The sequence below is a fragment of the Telopea speciosissima genome, chromosome 10 (genome assembly GCF_018873765.1).
Source record: "Telopea speciosissima isolate NSW1024214 ecotype Mountain lineage chromosome 10, Tspe_v1, whole genome shotgun sequence".
NCBI classification, from domain to species: domain Eukaryota; kingdom Viridiplantae; phylum Streptophyta; class Magnoliopsida; order Proteales; family Proteaceae; genus Telopea; species Telopea speciosissima.
In genome coordinates this window covers 11,185,071-11,203,280 of record NC_057925.1, presented here as the reverse complement: position 1 = coordinate 11,203,280, position 18,210 = coordinate 11,185,071, and the positions used below count along the sequence as shown (strand labels likewise).

At 38.5% G+C, this 18,210-nt stretch overlaps 1 protein-coding gene and 1 pseudogene across 1 annotated transcript; one reads left to right on the top strand and one right to left on the bottom strand.

The window, feature by feature from the left end:
* Positions 1–356: 356 nt before the first annotated feature.
* LOC122643223 lies at positions 357–3,198 on the top strand (annotated as a pseudogene).
* A 5,426-nt stretch (positions 3,199–8,624) lies between these two features.
* LOC122644166 (probable mediator of RNA polymerase II transcription subunit 26b) lies at positions 8,625–12,293 on the bottom strand. The gene is made up of 8 exons (XM_043837780.1): positions 11,811–12,293; positions 11,211–11,279; positions 10,929–11,011; positions 10,068–10,260; positions 9,917–9,944; positions 9,497–9,807; positions 9,294–9,384; positions 8,625–9,191 (listed from the first exon to the last, which is right to left on the bottom strand). Exons 1-8 carry the CDS (start codon positions 12,258–12,260, stop codon positions 9,061–9,063), a joined length of 1,356 nt encoding a protein of 451 aa, XP_043693715.1. The 5' UTR covers positions 12,261–12,293; the 3' UTR covers positions 8,625–9,060.
* Between the last annotated feature and the right edge of the window lie 5,917 nt (positions 12,294–18,210).

The window sequence follows — 18,210 nt, the reverse complement described above, 5'->3', positions numbered from 1 at the left end:
AAAAAAAAAAATACAATGTTTCAACGAAATTTTGATATCTCAGAAATTTGATCTGACCAAAATAACCTTCCGAAGCGAGATTTAGTACTATGCTCAGTGGTCCAGGTCACTGTGTTTTGGATTGATTGAGTTGGACTGGTTGTCTTAGAACAGGAAGATTAGTTAGAACTTGGAATTTTGGATAATAGGTTTTTATCCTTTTTGGTGCATGGGTCAAGTGGATAATAGGCACATTACATCCTCCATCACCAAACATCAAAGCCCAATATCGTTTCCTCCATATATATATATGAGTGAGGTATTAATCCTCCATATCCCCTGCACTACATAGTTATATAGAGTTGCAACAAGTGAAGATGTCTAATATTCTGCAATGGTTACTTGATGCCTTCTTGCTGCTTTGCTTTCTCATTCTCTTTGTTCTCTTTTTCAAGAATTATAGAGTAGGAAACAAAGGACACCACCTACCACCTTCACCATACAAGCTCCCCATTATAGGGAATCTCCATCAGTTAGGCCCTTTGCCACACCAAAAACTCCAATCCTTGGCTCAAAGGCATTGCCCTCTCATGCTTTTACACTTTGGAAACAAACCAGTTATTGTGGTTTCATCAGCTAATATGGCTCGTGAAATCATGAAAACCCATGACCTAATCTTCTCAAGTAGACCTGATACAAGCTTTGGTAGGAGACTCTCTTATGATCTCAAAGACATTGCCTTAACACCTTATGGTGAGTATTGGAGACAAGTAAGAAGAATTTGTGTCCTTTCAGCTTCTAAATTCGAAGAGGGTTCAATCGCTCCGGCCGGTAAGGGAAGAAGAGACGAGATCAATGACCGAAAATATCATTAGTTCTTGATCATCTTCACCTTCATTCTCAGCTTTGGTGAACTTGAGTGAGGTGCTCATGTCTTTAACAAATGATGTTAAATTTGTAGGGTTGCTCTAGGGAAGAAGTATGGTGGGGAGGAAGGTAGTGGTAGGAGGTTTAAAGAGATGATGAGGGAAATGGGGTACCTGGTAGGATCTTTTAATGTAGCAGATTACATACCATGGCTTGCATGGGTGAATTATGTAAATGGGTTGGAGAAGAGGGTTAAGAAAACTTATGCAGAGGTAGATTCTTTTCTTGATCAAGTAATTCAGGACCATACACATGGAAAGAGGACAAAGGGCTATAGTGGTGGCCAAGACTTTGTGGATTTCCTCCTTCAGATTCAAGGGGATAAGAACTCTGAAATTGCTCTTGGCATAGAGAACATCAAAAGCATTGTATTGGTAAGTAATTTTTGTTTTTGTTTATTTTTTCCTTTTTTCCTTTTTATTTTTGCCCCCTCCCCTCCCAAAAAAAAAAAATGAAGTCATTTGGTTATGATCCATGTTAATATGTTATTCCTATCGTGTACTAGAGAGTCCCATAACCCAAAAGCTCTCAGGTACACGAGGTAACAGAAGATCTCAAGGGTAATCGATGTGGGATTGTTCTCCCCACAAACTCTATGGAAGTGTTTTGTTTCAGTTATTTTGAAGAATTAGATTTTGATTCTGGATCAGATTTCATGAAATCAGTTTCTGTGGATTCATAACTTTGAAATTTAACTGTTTGGTTATCCTGATTTTGTAACATGAATCATCATGAATAACTTATTGGTTACCTTGATTCTCTGTCTTGATTTTCCTAAAAAATTGTTTAGTTACCCTAATTTTTTGGAAATAGGGTAGCGATTTGGAGATTTAGGGTACGTTGGAATCACATAACTTTTCGATTTATATACGGGGTACCTCAAAAGTGAGTTTCTCGTTGGATTTCACCTCATGAGGTGAATTCTTCTACGAGTCAATTTGACATTGAAATGAAGAATCATGTAGATTCTGTAGAATCCATCTCAAATCAACCAAACAATCTTTGTTTGTACGAATCAAGATTTCGTAGACTCTAATTCTTCAGATTAACTAAACCAAACATTTCCTATAGGAATTTAGAGGGAAATTGAGCGGTTGAATTTGGGCTGAACTTCAATTTCATTTGGACAAAGTTTTCTTTTACACATGTATATCGAAGATTATCCTAAAAGAATTACTGAGAAAATCTTGTTGTAGCAAGATTGTAAGGAAAATTATCTCCTCCAGGTCCTTGCCCGGCCCAATTCCCCAGTTCCTCTAATAGGGGGTGGTGGACCCCACCCGGGTAGAGTGTTTGAGCAAGGGTAAGGTGGTTATTCCAGCCCCTTGTTAGAGGAACTGGGCCAGACAGAGAACTGGAGGAGATAAAGATCCAGATTGTAACCTTACTTTTACTGTCTTTTTAGGTTAAAAGAACTTTTTTCTTTCCCACAAGGGTAAATCTTGTCATTTCACCTATGACAATGATAACTTGTAATGATAAGTCACTTTTAACTTGTATTGAAAACTCCTTTTGACCCTTATTTTTATTAACTTTTAGGAATAACACGAGGGCAAAAAAAAAAAAATATAATTACAACTTCTTAATTCACTTAAAATTTTCATTATCCTCTTTCATATCTTGTAGGATATGTTTACTGGTGGAACTGATACCTCAAATGCACTCCTACAATGGACAATGGCAGAGCTTTTAAAGCATCCAGAAGTCATGAAAGAAATTCAAGAAGAAGTGAGGGGGATCGCAAGGGGTAAGGAAAATATTACACAAGATGTTATAGAACAAATGCATTATTTGAAAGCAATGATTAAAGAGACACTAAGACTGCATCCTCCGGCCCCTTTGTTGGTTCCACATGAATCCATGGAAGATGTTAAAATGCAAGGATTTGATATTCCGGCCAAGACAATAGTAATAATCAATGCATGGGCCATTGGAAGGGACCCTGTGTCATGGGATGAACCAGAGAAGTTTAATCCAAAGAGGTTCTTGAATGATGCTACTAGCTCTATTGATTTCAGGGGCCATGATTTCCAACTAATTCCGTTTGGGGCAGGTCAGCAGGGATGCCCGGGAACCCAATTTGCGATCACTCTTGTTGAACTTGCATTAGCCAGTCTTGTACACAAGTTTAATTGGGCATTGCTTGATGGAGCAAGTTTCCCTCGGCGTCAGGGTATCTCTCATATTCGGTTTTTTATTATTTTCTCTCTCTTGCTTTGGATATGTGAGCCCCATGTGGATGATATTGTTCTTCGCATCGCCATTGATGTAGTTAACGTGAAAATCTTCTGATAGATGTCTATGTGATATTATTAATTCAATTATAATTCCAATAGAATAGCACATGCATGTAGTGTCCCATATTGTCATTACTGCACTTAGATCAGTATAGTTGTGTTTGATGAGGTCGACCACTTAGTCCATCCACCAGAAATTAGCCCATTAAGCGAGACTAGCCCTGGGCTCTTACATCATAGCCCGTTGATGCACGGCTTCCATTCCCACCCAGTTAAAGTTGTATAGGTCTAAGCTTAAGATTTTCTAGATTTTAAAGTAAAAACTAAGGAGAGTGTCTGGATGACACCTTTATGGGACATATCCTTTTAATTACCTCTTTCTTATTCTCAAAAGGTTCTTTAAGTTAAGGATATAAAAGAAATTTCAAAAATTATTTAGAAGTAACATATTATCAAAAAATGTATATAGTACTAAGATGGTAAAAAATGACTTTACAAATTATTTGACACCTTAAGGGGCGTCAATAAAAAAACCCCAAAATTAAATCTCATTTGTGAGAGAATGGATATTGAAGTTGTTGTGGTTCCTAAGAGAAATAAAAAAAAAAGGTCGTTGTGATCTTTCAAACCCAAGTGCTTGGCCCCCAACCCCAACGCCAAAATATGATTCAGTCCTTTCCTCCAGATAATTGAACATAACAGTAGATGATCTAGCTAGGAATCATCTACTAGTACACGTACCCCCCATAATGCACCCAATATTCCTCGTACCCCCCTAAGCGGCTCAATATTCCACGTATCACCCCTGCTTTACATCCCAAATGCCAGATAGGTCCAATCCGTTAAATACCACCGTTAGATGCCAATATTTTGATCATTTTACCCTTTGCTCCATTTTCTTAAATCTGAAAAGACTTAATTACCCTAACTTATTTGTTGGACTAAACTAATTGAAAATGACCATTTTACCCTTTGTTTTATTTTTATAAATGAAAAGGCCTAATTGCCCTCACTTATTTGTTCTTAAAAACCTAACCCAACCTAATTACTAAAATGCCTTTACTAGGATATAATTACCAAAATACCCTCATCTTCCCCAAAATCCATCAACCCTCCATCGTCTTCAAGTTCAGCTGTTTCAACGTAGAAATGTTTCCGAGGAACGATGGAATGATTCCATTGAAGAGGTTTTCAACAAGTGAGAGCACCTCAAGCCTGGGAAAACGGCCCAAGCTCTCCGGAATATCTCCGGAGAAGTTGTTTCCGGTGAGGTCAAGCATACATGGAATCTGGCACTTTCGTAAGGAGTCTTGTTGTTTTGGCCCCATGAAAACTGTTGTGTGTGTGAGAGCCAGATTTCAATACCCTTACAAATTTCAGTGGAGTCATTATTCTTTCCATTTCCTCTCAATTTCGATTTTGATATTCACTCAAAGACAAATATTTCGCTAAATTTTCCCAATTTCGAGGGAAACTTAAGGAGATTTGGTATGTCGGAGAGGGAGGATGGAAGGGAACCCATTAAGAGATTCTGGGCAAGGTTTAGATGCTGGAGATTCCGACACGCAGAGATCTCTTCAGGGAGAGACGAGTTGATAGAGTTGTTGAAGAGAGAGATGAAAGAAAGGTTATGGAGATGGCAGAGGAGGGTAGGGAAGGGACCAGCGATGTTGGTGTTAGAAAGGTCGACGGAATTGATGGAACCGGTCACCGAGTCACATTTGATGCCATACCAGTTACATGGAGTCTCGTCTCTGTCGTTCCAGTTGGAGAGTGCTCCGTTTGGATCATCGAAGCCCAGCTTGACTTGTTGCAGGTATAGACCTTCCTGGTTCAGAGACAGAACCAGATTCGGTGAGAAAAGAAGAAAAAACCATAGACGATGGAGGGTTGATGGATTTTGGGGAAGATGAGGGTATTTTGGTAATTATGTCATAATAAGGGCATTTTAGTAATTAGGTTGGGTTAGGTTCTTAAAAACAAATAAGTGAGGGCAATTAAGTCTTTTTATTTATAAAAATAAAACAAAGGGTAAAATGGTCATTTTCAATTAGTTTAATCCAACAAATAAGTGAGGGTAATTAAGTCTTTTCAGATTTAAGAAAATAGAGCAAAGGGTAAAATGATCAAAATATTGGCATCTAATGATGGTATTTAACGGATTGGACCTATCTGGCATTTGGGATGTAAATCAAGGGTGATACGTGGAATATTGAGAGGTGGTATATGGAATATTGAGCCGCTTAGGGGGTACAAGGAATATTGAGTGCATTATAAAGGGGTACGTGTACTTTACCCTTTAATTTAACCTATGTTGGTCACAAATGACAAATGATATGTAACCTATTTTCCAAGGATCGGGCTTCTCTCCAGCAAGCCCGGTGCCTAGGGCTTCATTTGGAGTTCTTCTCTTTTAGCATGATGAGAGAATCAGATATGATGCAGATTCAAAAAATAGAATGACTCTTGTATCTTCCATAATATTTGATGGCTCTTGGGTTCTAAGTCCCTCTGCTTCTGTTGACCTGCTACCAGTATGGTTGAGGTTCAATGGGTTCTATCATCATATAAGTATTTCACATCGATCTTTACTTGGGAGTTTGCCCATTCCAAAGTTAGTCTTGCCCTTTGGTGGAATGTTGTCTAGTTTAAACATTATACCAAGACACAGCTTTATCATGTGGCGTGCTCTGACTTGTACCCTGTCCACGCAGGACTCTATGCCGCATAAGAATATTAGCATTCCAAATTGTTGCCTATATTAGAATGTTGTGGAAGACATCAACCACATATTTACTTAAGAAAGCCTAATCTGAAAGTTCCATGAAGAAACAATGTGGTGATTTCTTAAGTAACCTCTCTTGGTCTTGTTATTTAATTTTTTTTTGCCTTTAGGTGTCTCTAATTCTCTCTCTTCCAATAAAGTGTTTTGTTTTTCATTAAAAAAATAAAAGTGGACTTGCCCATCTGAACACCATTCGTTTCAGTCAGAAGAAGCCAAGTCATGTGGGTCTCAGACCTTATTCCTAGGGATGTAAATGGATAACCGAAATCCGAATCCGAATTCGCATCCGTATTTGTTTAGGGGTATCTGTATTCATTTAGAGATATTCGAAAAATAATCCAAATACTTCAATTAAAATCATCCTAGAAAAAAATCCGAATACTTAATAATAAAAAAGTAAGTAAATAATGATTTTAAGGGTTTTTGAAGATTAAACAAGTTCTAGAATATGATGAAAAGAGAATCATGATCTAAGAGATATGGATTGACAGTGAATTGTATCCGCTAGGGGGAGGAAGGTCTGGGTTACACAAGGCAGAGATGTAAACGGATGGTTGAAAATCCGAATCCGATCCGCATCCGAATCTGTTTAGAGGTATCCGTATTCGGCCAGGGAATATCCGGCTTCGATCACATCTAATCCAAATCCGATCCGAATCCGATCCATATCCGATCCAAATCCGATCCAAATCCGATCCGTTTACATCCCTACTTGTCCCATCATTTAGTTTTCAATCAAATTGCCAAAAAAGTACTTAATTAGTACTTATCCATCTATTTTAATTCCCCTAATTGCGTATTTTATGCAAATTTTGGATTAGTAGTACAGAAAGTAGCAAGATTCTATGGATATCACAAAAATCAAATCACACTAGAAAGACAAATCAATTAAATCTCAATCAGATATGATGAGCTTTTGGCGGGGACAAATCACGTGGAGTATTTAATTTTTTTTTGGTAGAAAATGAGGTATTTAATTAATCGTTTAACTTTTTTAAGGGAAAATGTTGTGTGTGGGGGTTGAGGGATGCATGCCCAAGAAAAGGGTGAGGGATGAAATGACCGCCCCACCCTCATTATAGGAGAAAATTCTGCACCTGAGATGCCAGTGGTCTCATTGACTATTGTGCATGGCCCTTGTGCTCCCCCACATGGAAAGTTTTTCCTTTCTTTAAAACAAGAAAACATAAAAATACTACTATGAAAGGAAGCTGAGAATGAAGTTCAACCACGTTCGCTTTCTCATATCACCTCATTCAGTCTAAACTTGCTTCTTTACCAAACCTTCTCCATTAACTCCATCATCCTCCAATCCCCACTGTTTTTTTTTATATCATTAGGAAGAAATACTTGGTTGCGTGTGATGTGCTCCCAGACACAGTATCGCACCAAATGACCATCTTGCTCTCAGAGATTTCTACCTTTTCATGGGATGTGGCAGTCATTTCGCACGTACTACACACAATCAGGTAGCATTCTTTCTCCCTATTATTTACATAATTCTTAAATATTATTAATATAAAATATAAGAAAGACTGGAAGAGGATTAAAGACCGTTTTGGTAGTGTGGGACCCAGATCCAACACCGACAACTCGTGGTCAACAGTATATAATAATAATAAAGGGCAGGGCCGATGCCCGTGGAAGCAACGTCCCTTATTCCCGCCGTGCACCGGACCGGGCCCCACCAAACTTCATGAGGAATTAATTATTTTTGCTTTATTAACGAGTTAACGAAAAAGTTCAGAATTATGGGGCCCAAATGGATCCCACTTAAATTGAATAAGCATTAGCAAAAATCTCTTACCCAACAAATAGTCTTATAGATCTTCTACATAGTTTTTGTCACCATAGACTAGGGGATGGTCAATTGTTCATCAATTTTGACCGTTTGATCTGATGGTTCAAGTCATGCCATGGCAAGTAAAATTAAAGAATGTAATTTTAAAACACACACTGGACTGTTCAAATGTGTGGACCATATAAACAAGTTTTGGCTGCTATGGATTCCTTTCCCACCAGCTTCCCACTTTAATTGGCTTTCATATTTTATGGATGCAGTGCACCTCCTCACCCTGTTAGTTATTCATCACATGGGAAAAAATAATTAAAACAAATATCAATCAATAATTATTAAAAAGCAAAAGAGTAAATTTTTTAAAAACAATTGTGAGCTGAGCTGAGGTCTTTCATGACGTTTTGTTGTAGATTTTAGTGGAACCCATTCAAGGTTTGATATTAATCAGGTAGAAACGTATAGAAATGGTTAAGAAACATATGAAAATATTTGAGATCTATGCAAAATATAATTTCAAAGCATAAAACCCTATAAAAGATATGTATAAATAGAAAAATAAAGTTCGACTAGACAAGGGCATTCAATTTATTTCAATACATAATACCTTAGTATCACTTAGTATCAGAGGATATGGAAGAATACTTTTAACTGATCGAGCTTGCCACCACAATAATTCGGTACTAAGCGCTATTGCAGATCCCTTAATTGACTAAAACATTAACTCATGATATACAATTCCATATTTAGATTACAATTTTCTATCTTGCTTGATTAGGAAGGCAAGTTAGATAGAAAATTCGACAAGATCGAATAAACTTGAACAGATCAGCAAAACCTGCTAACTTCAATTGATTTTATAGAACAGGATCAACAGATGATACAGATAAATGATTCTATGGGAATGCACTTCACAAAGTGCATTATAAATGTCAAGAAAGAGTTTAATTGAAGGAAGAATAAACAAGATTGTTGAAGGGTATAACTATAACTAATATCATGAACATGTTCGACTTAAGTTTCTCTATATTGAATCCTATCATACTATCTCTTTACCTCCATGTAATGTACTTGAATTGTTGTAATCATCCGTTTGAATGTTTCAGATAAAGAGTCTAAGAGACCTTAACCCAACTTTGAGTTGTTCCCCAACCCCATCTTCTCCTCTCCAGCAAAATTGATGGGTATCTAACATTGAATTCCTACACTACTGACTGGATTAAGAGATGGAATGCCAGGAAGGGTTTCGATGTTTCGCCCATCATCAGCTTCCACGATGGAAGAAACAAGGTGTAATTACATCCAGTTCCATGAACTTTGGTGTAACATCAGTACAATCAGTGCCGTCGTCCATTTGCCCACTGCCAATTGTTGTTGTTGCCTGGTTTAACATGAGGAAGTCTATGACCAAGCCCCTGCTTAGGGAGGTCATGCAACTCCATGAACTGTATTGTCCGTTGTTTCTTGGCTGTACACAACAACAAGAAATGTCAGTGGCCTATCAGACTGAGTTTAAGACTTCCTACTTAAAACATAGAAGCAATGTAACCAAGTTAGGGGATGAATTAACCATTCTCAGCTTGTTGGTATCCCTCTTGAAGCTTCCTCTTAGCAGCTTCAAGTTTTGCTCGGACTGAAATTTCATCTGATGACTTTAATTTCTAATAAGAGAAACTAAGACGATCAGTATTCGGAAATAAATCAATAAATCTCAGTGACATAGAGAACAATGCTTGAACATTAAACTACAGGAAAACTACTTGTGACACTTACATCTTGTTGACCAGACTCTGGCCTCTTCTGTATTCCATTGATATCCATTTTCTGTTGGAACTTTGTTTCACTATTGGATTTGGGCACCGAACTTTGCTTTGGAGGTCTCCCTGGCCCAGACTCAGTATTGGAGGGCTTCGTTTGCCTGATAACAGCTTCAGGTTTCCTCACTGGCTGGCCCTTGCTATCCTTGGTGAGCATATTTGACTCATCCGGAAGCAGTGGTTTCCTCTTTGGGTTATTGTGGCTCTCCATTGTCGTTTTTCTCCCATTCTCCCGTTTCTTGTCGAATTCCCCATTGTTTCGAGGATCTGCACAAACATTTCCAGAACAAGGTTAAAGACGGGAGAATTCAGCAAGAAAGAATATACCAGAGAAAATAATATATTGGAAGCAGAATAGAGAAAAAAATTGACTCACTTCCATCTTCATCCATGCCATCAAAGAACTTTTCATAGGTCCAGATAAGTAGTTCCAAAAAGAACAAAAAAACAACAGATCCCAATCAGTTTCCAACAATAAAAATTCAAACAGGATATTTTTCTCAAATAAGAAAGAAAATTTTCTCTACCTGAGAGAGCTCTATTGAAGTAGTCTGAGTCGAAAAGAATATTCCTTCATCCAGTGGAGGCGAAGGCAGCCCTTCTTCTTCATCAACAACAACAGAAGGGTTGATAGAATCTGGAGAACCTTCTGTTACACTAACCGTACCAGCAACTGCAGCTGCTGCATTCACCCACTCATCAACCATACCCTTCCAGCCACTGCATTTGACAAAGAAATTATGAGTGCAAGTAAGATGTATTTAGCAAATCTACAAACAGAACAAAGAAAAACCACAATAATTTTCACTATGGTTTCTACAAAAGGAAATGAATTATTCTAAGAACCTTAATAGAACAAGAATCAAAATGGGTCCACTAAAATAATTGTGATCAGGTAAGAGGTAATAAAAGGAATCCATCACTAATTTATTATATCAACGAACAACCCAAGAAGGTAGGGAGCTTCCTCTTGGGAGTGGTTTGTAGACTCTAACTCAACGAAGTTATGAGTTGGTCTGCTTTGCTATTTAGGCCTCGTCAAGAACAGCAATAGGTTTGTAGGTTGTTATCTGTTCGTAAGTGGAAAAGGAAGGACTGGGTAATATTAGTCAACTTACAAATGCAGAAGCTCAAAAACAAGCTGACATGAGCTGTGAAATAATAATAGTTGAAAATTTTAGGTGCACATTACTAAGTTAAATCCCAATTTCAACCAGAAGAGGCAAGAACTCGCATTAAGATAACTCTGCTATGAACGTTTGAAAATTTTACTATATGATCCGAGATTGCACTCATTTTAAAGTGACCAGGTCACACAGCTCTACACTCTACAAGAAAAGAAGTAATGGAATAAAAAAACACAATAGCCAGGGGCAGTTATTTCATACTCAATGAGAGTTCTTGTGAGGTGACGAATCTGCTTATCATTATGCTTCCGGAGGCAATTTACTGCCTTTCCTATTTCTGTTGCCTGTGGAAAACAAATTCCAAAGAAGGCTATCAAATTGCAATGACAGAGAGGAAACCGCACACCACATTAAATAGAGAATGTATTCCGACTACTTCGGAGACAGAGTGGAAGTATGATTATAACAACGAATGCAAATTGAAATTTTAATTGCTTGACACAAATAGAAAAAAAACAGGATAGAATTAGATTCAACTCAAACCTTCAATGTATCCACAGTAAGTGCCATCAATTGAAGCCGCCTTAATGATTCAAACAATATCCCACCAGACTGTAAATAGCAGTAATCAAAGCATCAATAATCAGAACTGGAAAACCCACAAAAACTTGAGGAGCAGACAATCAGAAATAAAAAGAAAAACTATAATTGGACACTCCAAGCACAAAGTTATTAAATAATGGGAGCAGAACTTCAAACACACACCCAATCAGAACTGACAACACTGCGAAAATTGAAGCAAGGTTAATCTGATAATCCACATTCCAAAAACAGCAATGACTGTAACCAAACAATTTGAGGACAGATCTAAAGATGGAAATGATCTTCAAACTAATCCTTTGGAACTGACAATCAAAACAACCATGCATAGATTAAACATAAGTTCAAATGAAATTTCAACCTACACCGGAAGAGCTAAACTATAATCCATCAACTTAACAACACATTCCATACTGCCATTTTTATCCGATCAACATAAAATTGAAAATTCAAACTAGGGAAATCCCATTACAGTAGCAATAACAGAAACCAAAATTATCAAAACAAATTGATAGAGCAGTGGTGGTATAGTAAGGGAAAAACCTGATCTTGACTATTGACAAGAATCTCTTTGATCCTCAAGACCTCACCCACAATTAGACTCTCCTCTTCAATCTCCTCTGTCAGAGCCTCGGCTTCATCGTAGCTGAAATTGCTCACCCTTTTGATATCGTTCTCAGTGTTATCATTTGTAGAGCTATTAACTTTGCTCTCCTTCCCAACAGAACCCACAAAATCACCACTACTTTTACAACCACTATCATCCCCTTCTTCCTCCTTTCGTACAGCTAGCTCCACACCATCACATCCAGAACACCGAGTGTATTTACAGGTATAGAGCCGTTCAGCAATTCCATCCCTTCTCTTCTTAAGCTCATTAGGACAATCTGAAGCAGCTACCATTATTGCATACTCAATGACGTTAAAGATATCCGAATTCGTACTCCGAAAGTACTTGCGCCAGTAATCAAGCGAACTAGTTTCCGTAGCCATGTTTGAAATATCGAAGCCGAGGATCAGATTTCTCTGCACCAATTAACGAAAAGAAAGAAGTCCAAGAATCAGAAGGAGAAGATCTTATCTCAATCTCCGTTACGTTTTTTTTTTTTTCGAAATCAAAATTATCAAATACAGTTCCAATCAAGAAAAACAAAAACAAAAGAAACTACAGTAATGAATTGATGAAATTAACTCTTACCCAGATAAAAAAAATTCAACTACAAGAAACTGCTTACTCAAAAAAAAAAAAACCCAGAAGTGAATCTCCGATCAAATTTTATGCAGAAAACGCTAATGGGTTACTTGGTTTTCAAGCTAAAAATCTTGATCGTCATGCAAACAAGAAAAAAGAATTCAGATAAAAGCAAAACTTCCCCAGTTACTTACCCAAGAACTTAAGTTTCTGAACCCAATCAACAAAACTATCCAAATGGGTATCATAGATTATCGCTTAAAATCCCAACCTGGCAGTACATCGACATCGATCCTTCAAAGGAAGGGGAGGAAGAAGCGGGGAATAAAATCCTCCTCCCACCAAAAAACTTAGGATTTTCTCTAGATATGTATTTATTTCTTCAGAAAACCCTACTAATTCAGGTAACCCAACAACAAAAAAGAAATATATTGAATTGGAACCGAAGCACCGGTTAATCGAATCCGGTTTTTAATCTTTATTGGAGAGACTTTGATTTTCTATCTTCTTATCTTTTATTTATTAAAATTTTTCTAGAACATAATTTATTCTGATTAATTTTTACTTATTTCAATATTTTTATTTTTATTTTATGTCTATCAATGTGGATAAGTAGTTGTGTGAGAAAACCGTCTCGTATCGGTCCATGAATCGTCAATGACTGGCCTCTACGTCTTCTTATCCGTCCATTTGTTGACTTCAAAGTGCTGACCATGATTGAATGGTTAAGATTGATCAATCGTGGGGGGGATTATTAAAGTGGGCTCCACTGGTGGAGTGGAGGTGACAGGAATACTGAAAGCTGCGCTAGTGGTTTTGGTTTTATGACTTTTGTGTCGTTGCTGGTTTAGATACTAAAGGAAGGGGTAGTTTTGTAACTGCATAATGTTGCCCATGCTAAAATTTGTTTGACTGACTTCTTTTTGGCGCCAAGGACACGCGGGAACTCGCGCTTAGATCGGGAGATTTTGGTTTTCGATGTAATTTCAATTCTAAGAGTGCCACGTGGCATCCGCATCTAAACTGTCCGCGGTTTCGAGATGTTGCGTACTAGGGCGGTGTCTGTTTGGAATAATTCCTGAAAAACGCTACGAGGGAGACAATTGTGATATCCACGTCAGCACGCATTTTGTAAATAAAAGATCTCGTCCTTAAATTGGGGAAATAGAATCTTCGAGTTTTGGGTTAGTGAGACCTGATCGTCTGTGAACTTGACGCGGGTTATTCTGTAAGATATGAACTGTACACGTGTTTTTTCTTTTTTAAGAAAAAACCAGAAGTCTCCACGGAGGCGTGCCCAGGTGCTGTCAAGAGGCATCCAACGATTGAACTGTACCATACACATTTTGGTGCATGTCTAGGGATGTGTGCGGCATAACCCAACGGTTGACAGTATCCTGAATGTGCTGGGCTCCCTAGAGACAAGCTAAATTCCATTTGGAGGGCTTGTCGATGTATATTATGAGAAAAGGAATGCTGCAACGCAATATGTACCTGCGCCTCGACACAACCATGTGCAAAATGATCATCGCACCCTGGTCCTTTCCACCTTTCCAGGTGGTACATGGATCATTACAAGCGCTGTTGTGCCTGAGCACAGGTACACACCATGTTGCAACACCGGTTAGTGCTCTTTGTCACGTATATTATATACTAGGGTTTGAGTAATCGGCATTGATATCGATACTGATCTGGATCGGTCCATATCAATCTGAATCGATTATGCCTTTTGAAAAATTTGATTATTGTACATTTCTACCCTTGCTCGTACTGATCTATCGATATGGGATTGGTCAGGAATCGATATCAATCTCCACCGATACAAATACGAATTGGTATTGGTATCGATATCGATTAGTAAAACCCAATAATTAAATATCCCCCTATAAAATATACCCAATAAATCTCAATTAAATCTACTTATTTTAGAAACTAATAACATCTCTTATTAAAATAAAAAGGAAACTGTGAAACAAAATAAGACATTCCAAACAACCAACTTGCCATAGTGAGGAAATAGGGAAAGATCTTCACTCCTTAGCTAGTTCTAATCCTCATGCTAGTTCAGTCACTTGATCCTCTATCGCAACACCTTTGGGGGGTGGTCTTGTATGCGCTCATAGTCATCAGCTAGCTGTGCTCTCAACATGTTATCCATTGTCTTGTTAACCACTTCCGTCCGCCCATTAGTTGAGAACGGTTCCAAGCTCTCTCCATAACTCCTTCCAAAAATGACTAGGAAGACCAAGCGCAAAATCCATATTAAACACATTATACATTCTAAACGTATTAAATGCCTTAAATTACATTGCTTAAAAAAAAAAATGAAATCAAAAGCTAAAATTCAAATCCCAAATCGAGGAAATCCTTCTTCCTTTCTTAGTTTTCTTTAGTTTTGGAACCCTAGCCCCATGCCCTCTTCCTCTTCTCTTTCTCCATTCCCAGTCGACTACAACAACGATCGACGAGTGTACATCTAAGGGTATTGAGCCCCCTATGCCCTTCATCTTCTCCGTTTCTGGTCCTAGTCGACTACAATGGCGGATTCTCTCTCCATCTAAAGGTATTGAGTCCCTTTCCCCTGTAGGTACAAAGGATTTTCATACCTCTGTCCTCTTTCGATCCAACCTAGATAGTCGAAGAAGAGAGATGAATATTTATTTTTAAGGAGTCGCCACCTAGATAAGGGTTTAAGACCCATAATATATCCCCCTCAAAAGGGAAGGGGGGGGGGGTCAGAGAATGACTTACAAGTTACAATGGATAAGTTAGGGGTCTTCCCAAACACCCCCAAAAAACTAAGCATCATGTTGCTGTCCAAATTTTAAAATTTAGATGCGAGCGTGTACGAGTACGAAAAACGTTGACATTCGACACGTGTTTATGAGAAGTGTTATCTGGGGGCCAGGCCACGCCAGACACAGTGGGGGGACGAAATGATTGCCCCACCCCCCATGAAAGGCGAAACAGTCTACCCCGAGATGCCAGCGTGCATACTCTCATTGGTTGTCGTGCACTCGTGACCCATGCGCTCCCCTAGAGAACACTCTTCCTGTGTTTATTTAGAGCCCTTTTGGTAACGATTTTGTTCTGGGAATGTTGTTCTTCAACAAAATGATCTTTTGTTGTTTCTCCATGGAAAGATCATTCTTTACTTATTATTGGGCATAGGGCTGCAACAGGGTCGGGTTTGGCCGTGCTATTTAAAACCTCTACCCAACTCTGAGTCCCCTTCATATGGCCCAGGCCTCGCCCTAACTCAAGGCCTAGAAAATCCAACCCTGACCCGATCTCAAGGTCGGGCCGAGCTGACCCTGATTGGCCTTGATCATGGAGTGGGGGAAGGGAGAGATGCATGGACTGGACTGGACTGAGTTGGGCTGGATCAGGGAAAAAATTATCAATTTTACATAAAATAACACTATAATAAAATTTATTATCACTAATTATCTTCATATATAATATATTATATAACAAAATGTGAGTGACATTTAAATTTTATAATATATATAGTATTTCAATATATATTTTACAATATAACTTAAAATAGGGTTGGGTTGGGTTGGGCCGAGCCGGGCTGGGCTGGGCTGGCCTCAGCCCAAGGCCTCAACCCTAGCCCGACCTGACCCTGACTCAAAGCTAGAAATGTCCAGCCCTGACCCTCCCTCAGGGCTAGCTATCTCAACCTAAGCTCTGTTCGGGATCAGGGCGGGTTCGAGCCAACAAGACCAAACTTGAACCCCTAGTTGGGTGTTTGGTAAACCTGTGTTGGAAATGTTCTCGAGATCATTCCTGAACCAACTGGTGTTTGGTAAAACATGGTCTAGAACAACAATTTAATACTATTTTCATTACTTACATAAAATCCATATGCATAATAATGGCTATAAGGTTTGGACCATTTTCATCAATATCCATCTGACCCCATAACAAAAAGTTACAAAAACATCACTAGTCTCCTAATAGTTAAAATATTACATCATAAAGACAATAAATAAAAAATCAAAGTTTCATTAAATTAATAGGAGATGCCATTACTTCTGGAGTTACTATTAATATCCACCTTTGTTAAGATCAAGTTTAGTATTCATATGTAGGGAGGTCAACTATCAAATGGGTTATATGTAACTGGAATATATGACTGAATAGAATATCCTTTTTGTCCTCACTCAAGAATATCTATTTTCAGATCAAGAATATGTCAAATCACTCAAAGATTAGAAGAATAATATAAACATCACATTAATTTTTACTATCATAATCATTCAGAAAAATGAACTAGAAAATTAGTCTGGTTTTATGATCATCAAGGGAGGTTGAGTTGTGGCAGAGAAGATTGATTGGTCATGTAAAAAATAAACATTTGCAATTTTGCATCACAAATCATGATGTTATTTTTTTTTTAATGGGGGAGGAGAGAGGAGGGTGTGGGAAGATGGGACAAGTGACCTTAAACCAATTTATTGATGATTTTCTTTCTTATCTGATCAAACATGTTTAGCCAAGGTATCTAAACTGTTACTAAACTGCACTAATGCCGTTTTTGGATTGAACAAGTGTGTGTAAGGTGTCCAATAATAGCCGTTTTATGGGGTTCTTAAAAAAGAATGTCTCTAGGCCATAATAGCATAGTAGAAATTACTTTACAACATGATCAAACAATCAGATTTAGGAGAAACTTTATAACAAAACACATATATCTCAGATGGTTCCAAACTCTTATTAAATAATCATGTGCATTGCATGTTGAAACTTCATAACATAACATAAATATCCTAGATTCTACCAAAACCCCAAAAAAAAAAAAAAAAAAAAAATAATTTCCCAGATTGAAGGTTTTGAAGTCAACACAACTTCAGATTTAAAGTAATTTAAGAAATGAATCTTGTTTCTAACAAAAGAGGATTAAAAACAGGATATCCCTAAGGTCTATTTAGAAGGATTGTTGCTATGATTTAATTCCCAATATAAATAGCATATAAACAAAATTAAAAGGAAATGTTAATCCCTTCCAATGTCAATTAATTCGAATTTTAGAGAAAGCACATAATTAACAATGAAGATATAACTTAATTGTAGAAAAAAAATGAATTAACACAAGCAACACAATGAATGCAACAAATATGAACCAAATAAAACTGACAATATATGTAACTTCATAATAAGGCCATGGGATCTCCACAGTCAAAAGGTCTCACGACTTACCAGTAAGTATTGAGAGAGAACCACCCTAAATCAATTTCCATGGGATCTCATAATAAGGCCATGGGATCACCTATTGAAGGTCTCACGATTTCTGGTATTAAGAGAGAACCCTAATTAGAAATCTCCTTGATACATCCAATATTCACCGGGCCAATCAACGATCGCCACGTGTCACAGACGACCCGCTCCCAAGGGGAACGAACCGGGGTCCCAGCACCCGGGCGCGGCCTCACCCAGGCGCGGCCACCACTCGGGCGCGGCCTCACCCAGGCGCGGCCACCCCGGGCGCGGCCTCACCCAGGCACGGCCACCCCTCGGGCGCGGCCACACATCCGGGGCGCGGCCTCACCCAGGCGGCGGCCACCACTCGGGCGCGGCCTCACCTAGGCGCGGCCACACATCCAGGCGGGCGCGGCCTCACCTAGGCGCGGCCACACATCCAGGCGTGGCCTGCACCCAGGCACAGCATCGTGGGCACGTGACGTGGGGGCTACCCATCTACGATTGGATCGTATCGCAAAGACTCATGTCACTATCAGGACTCTA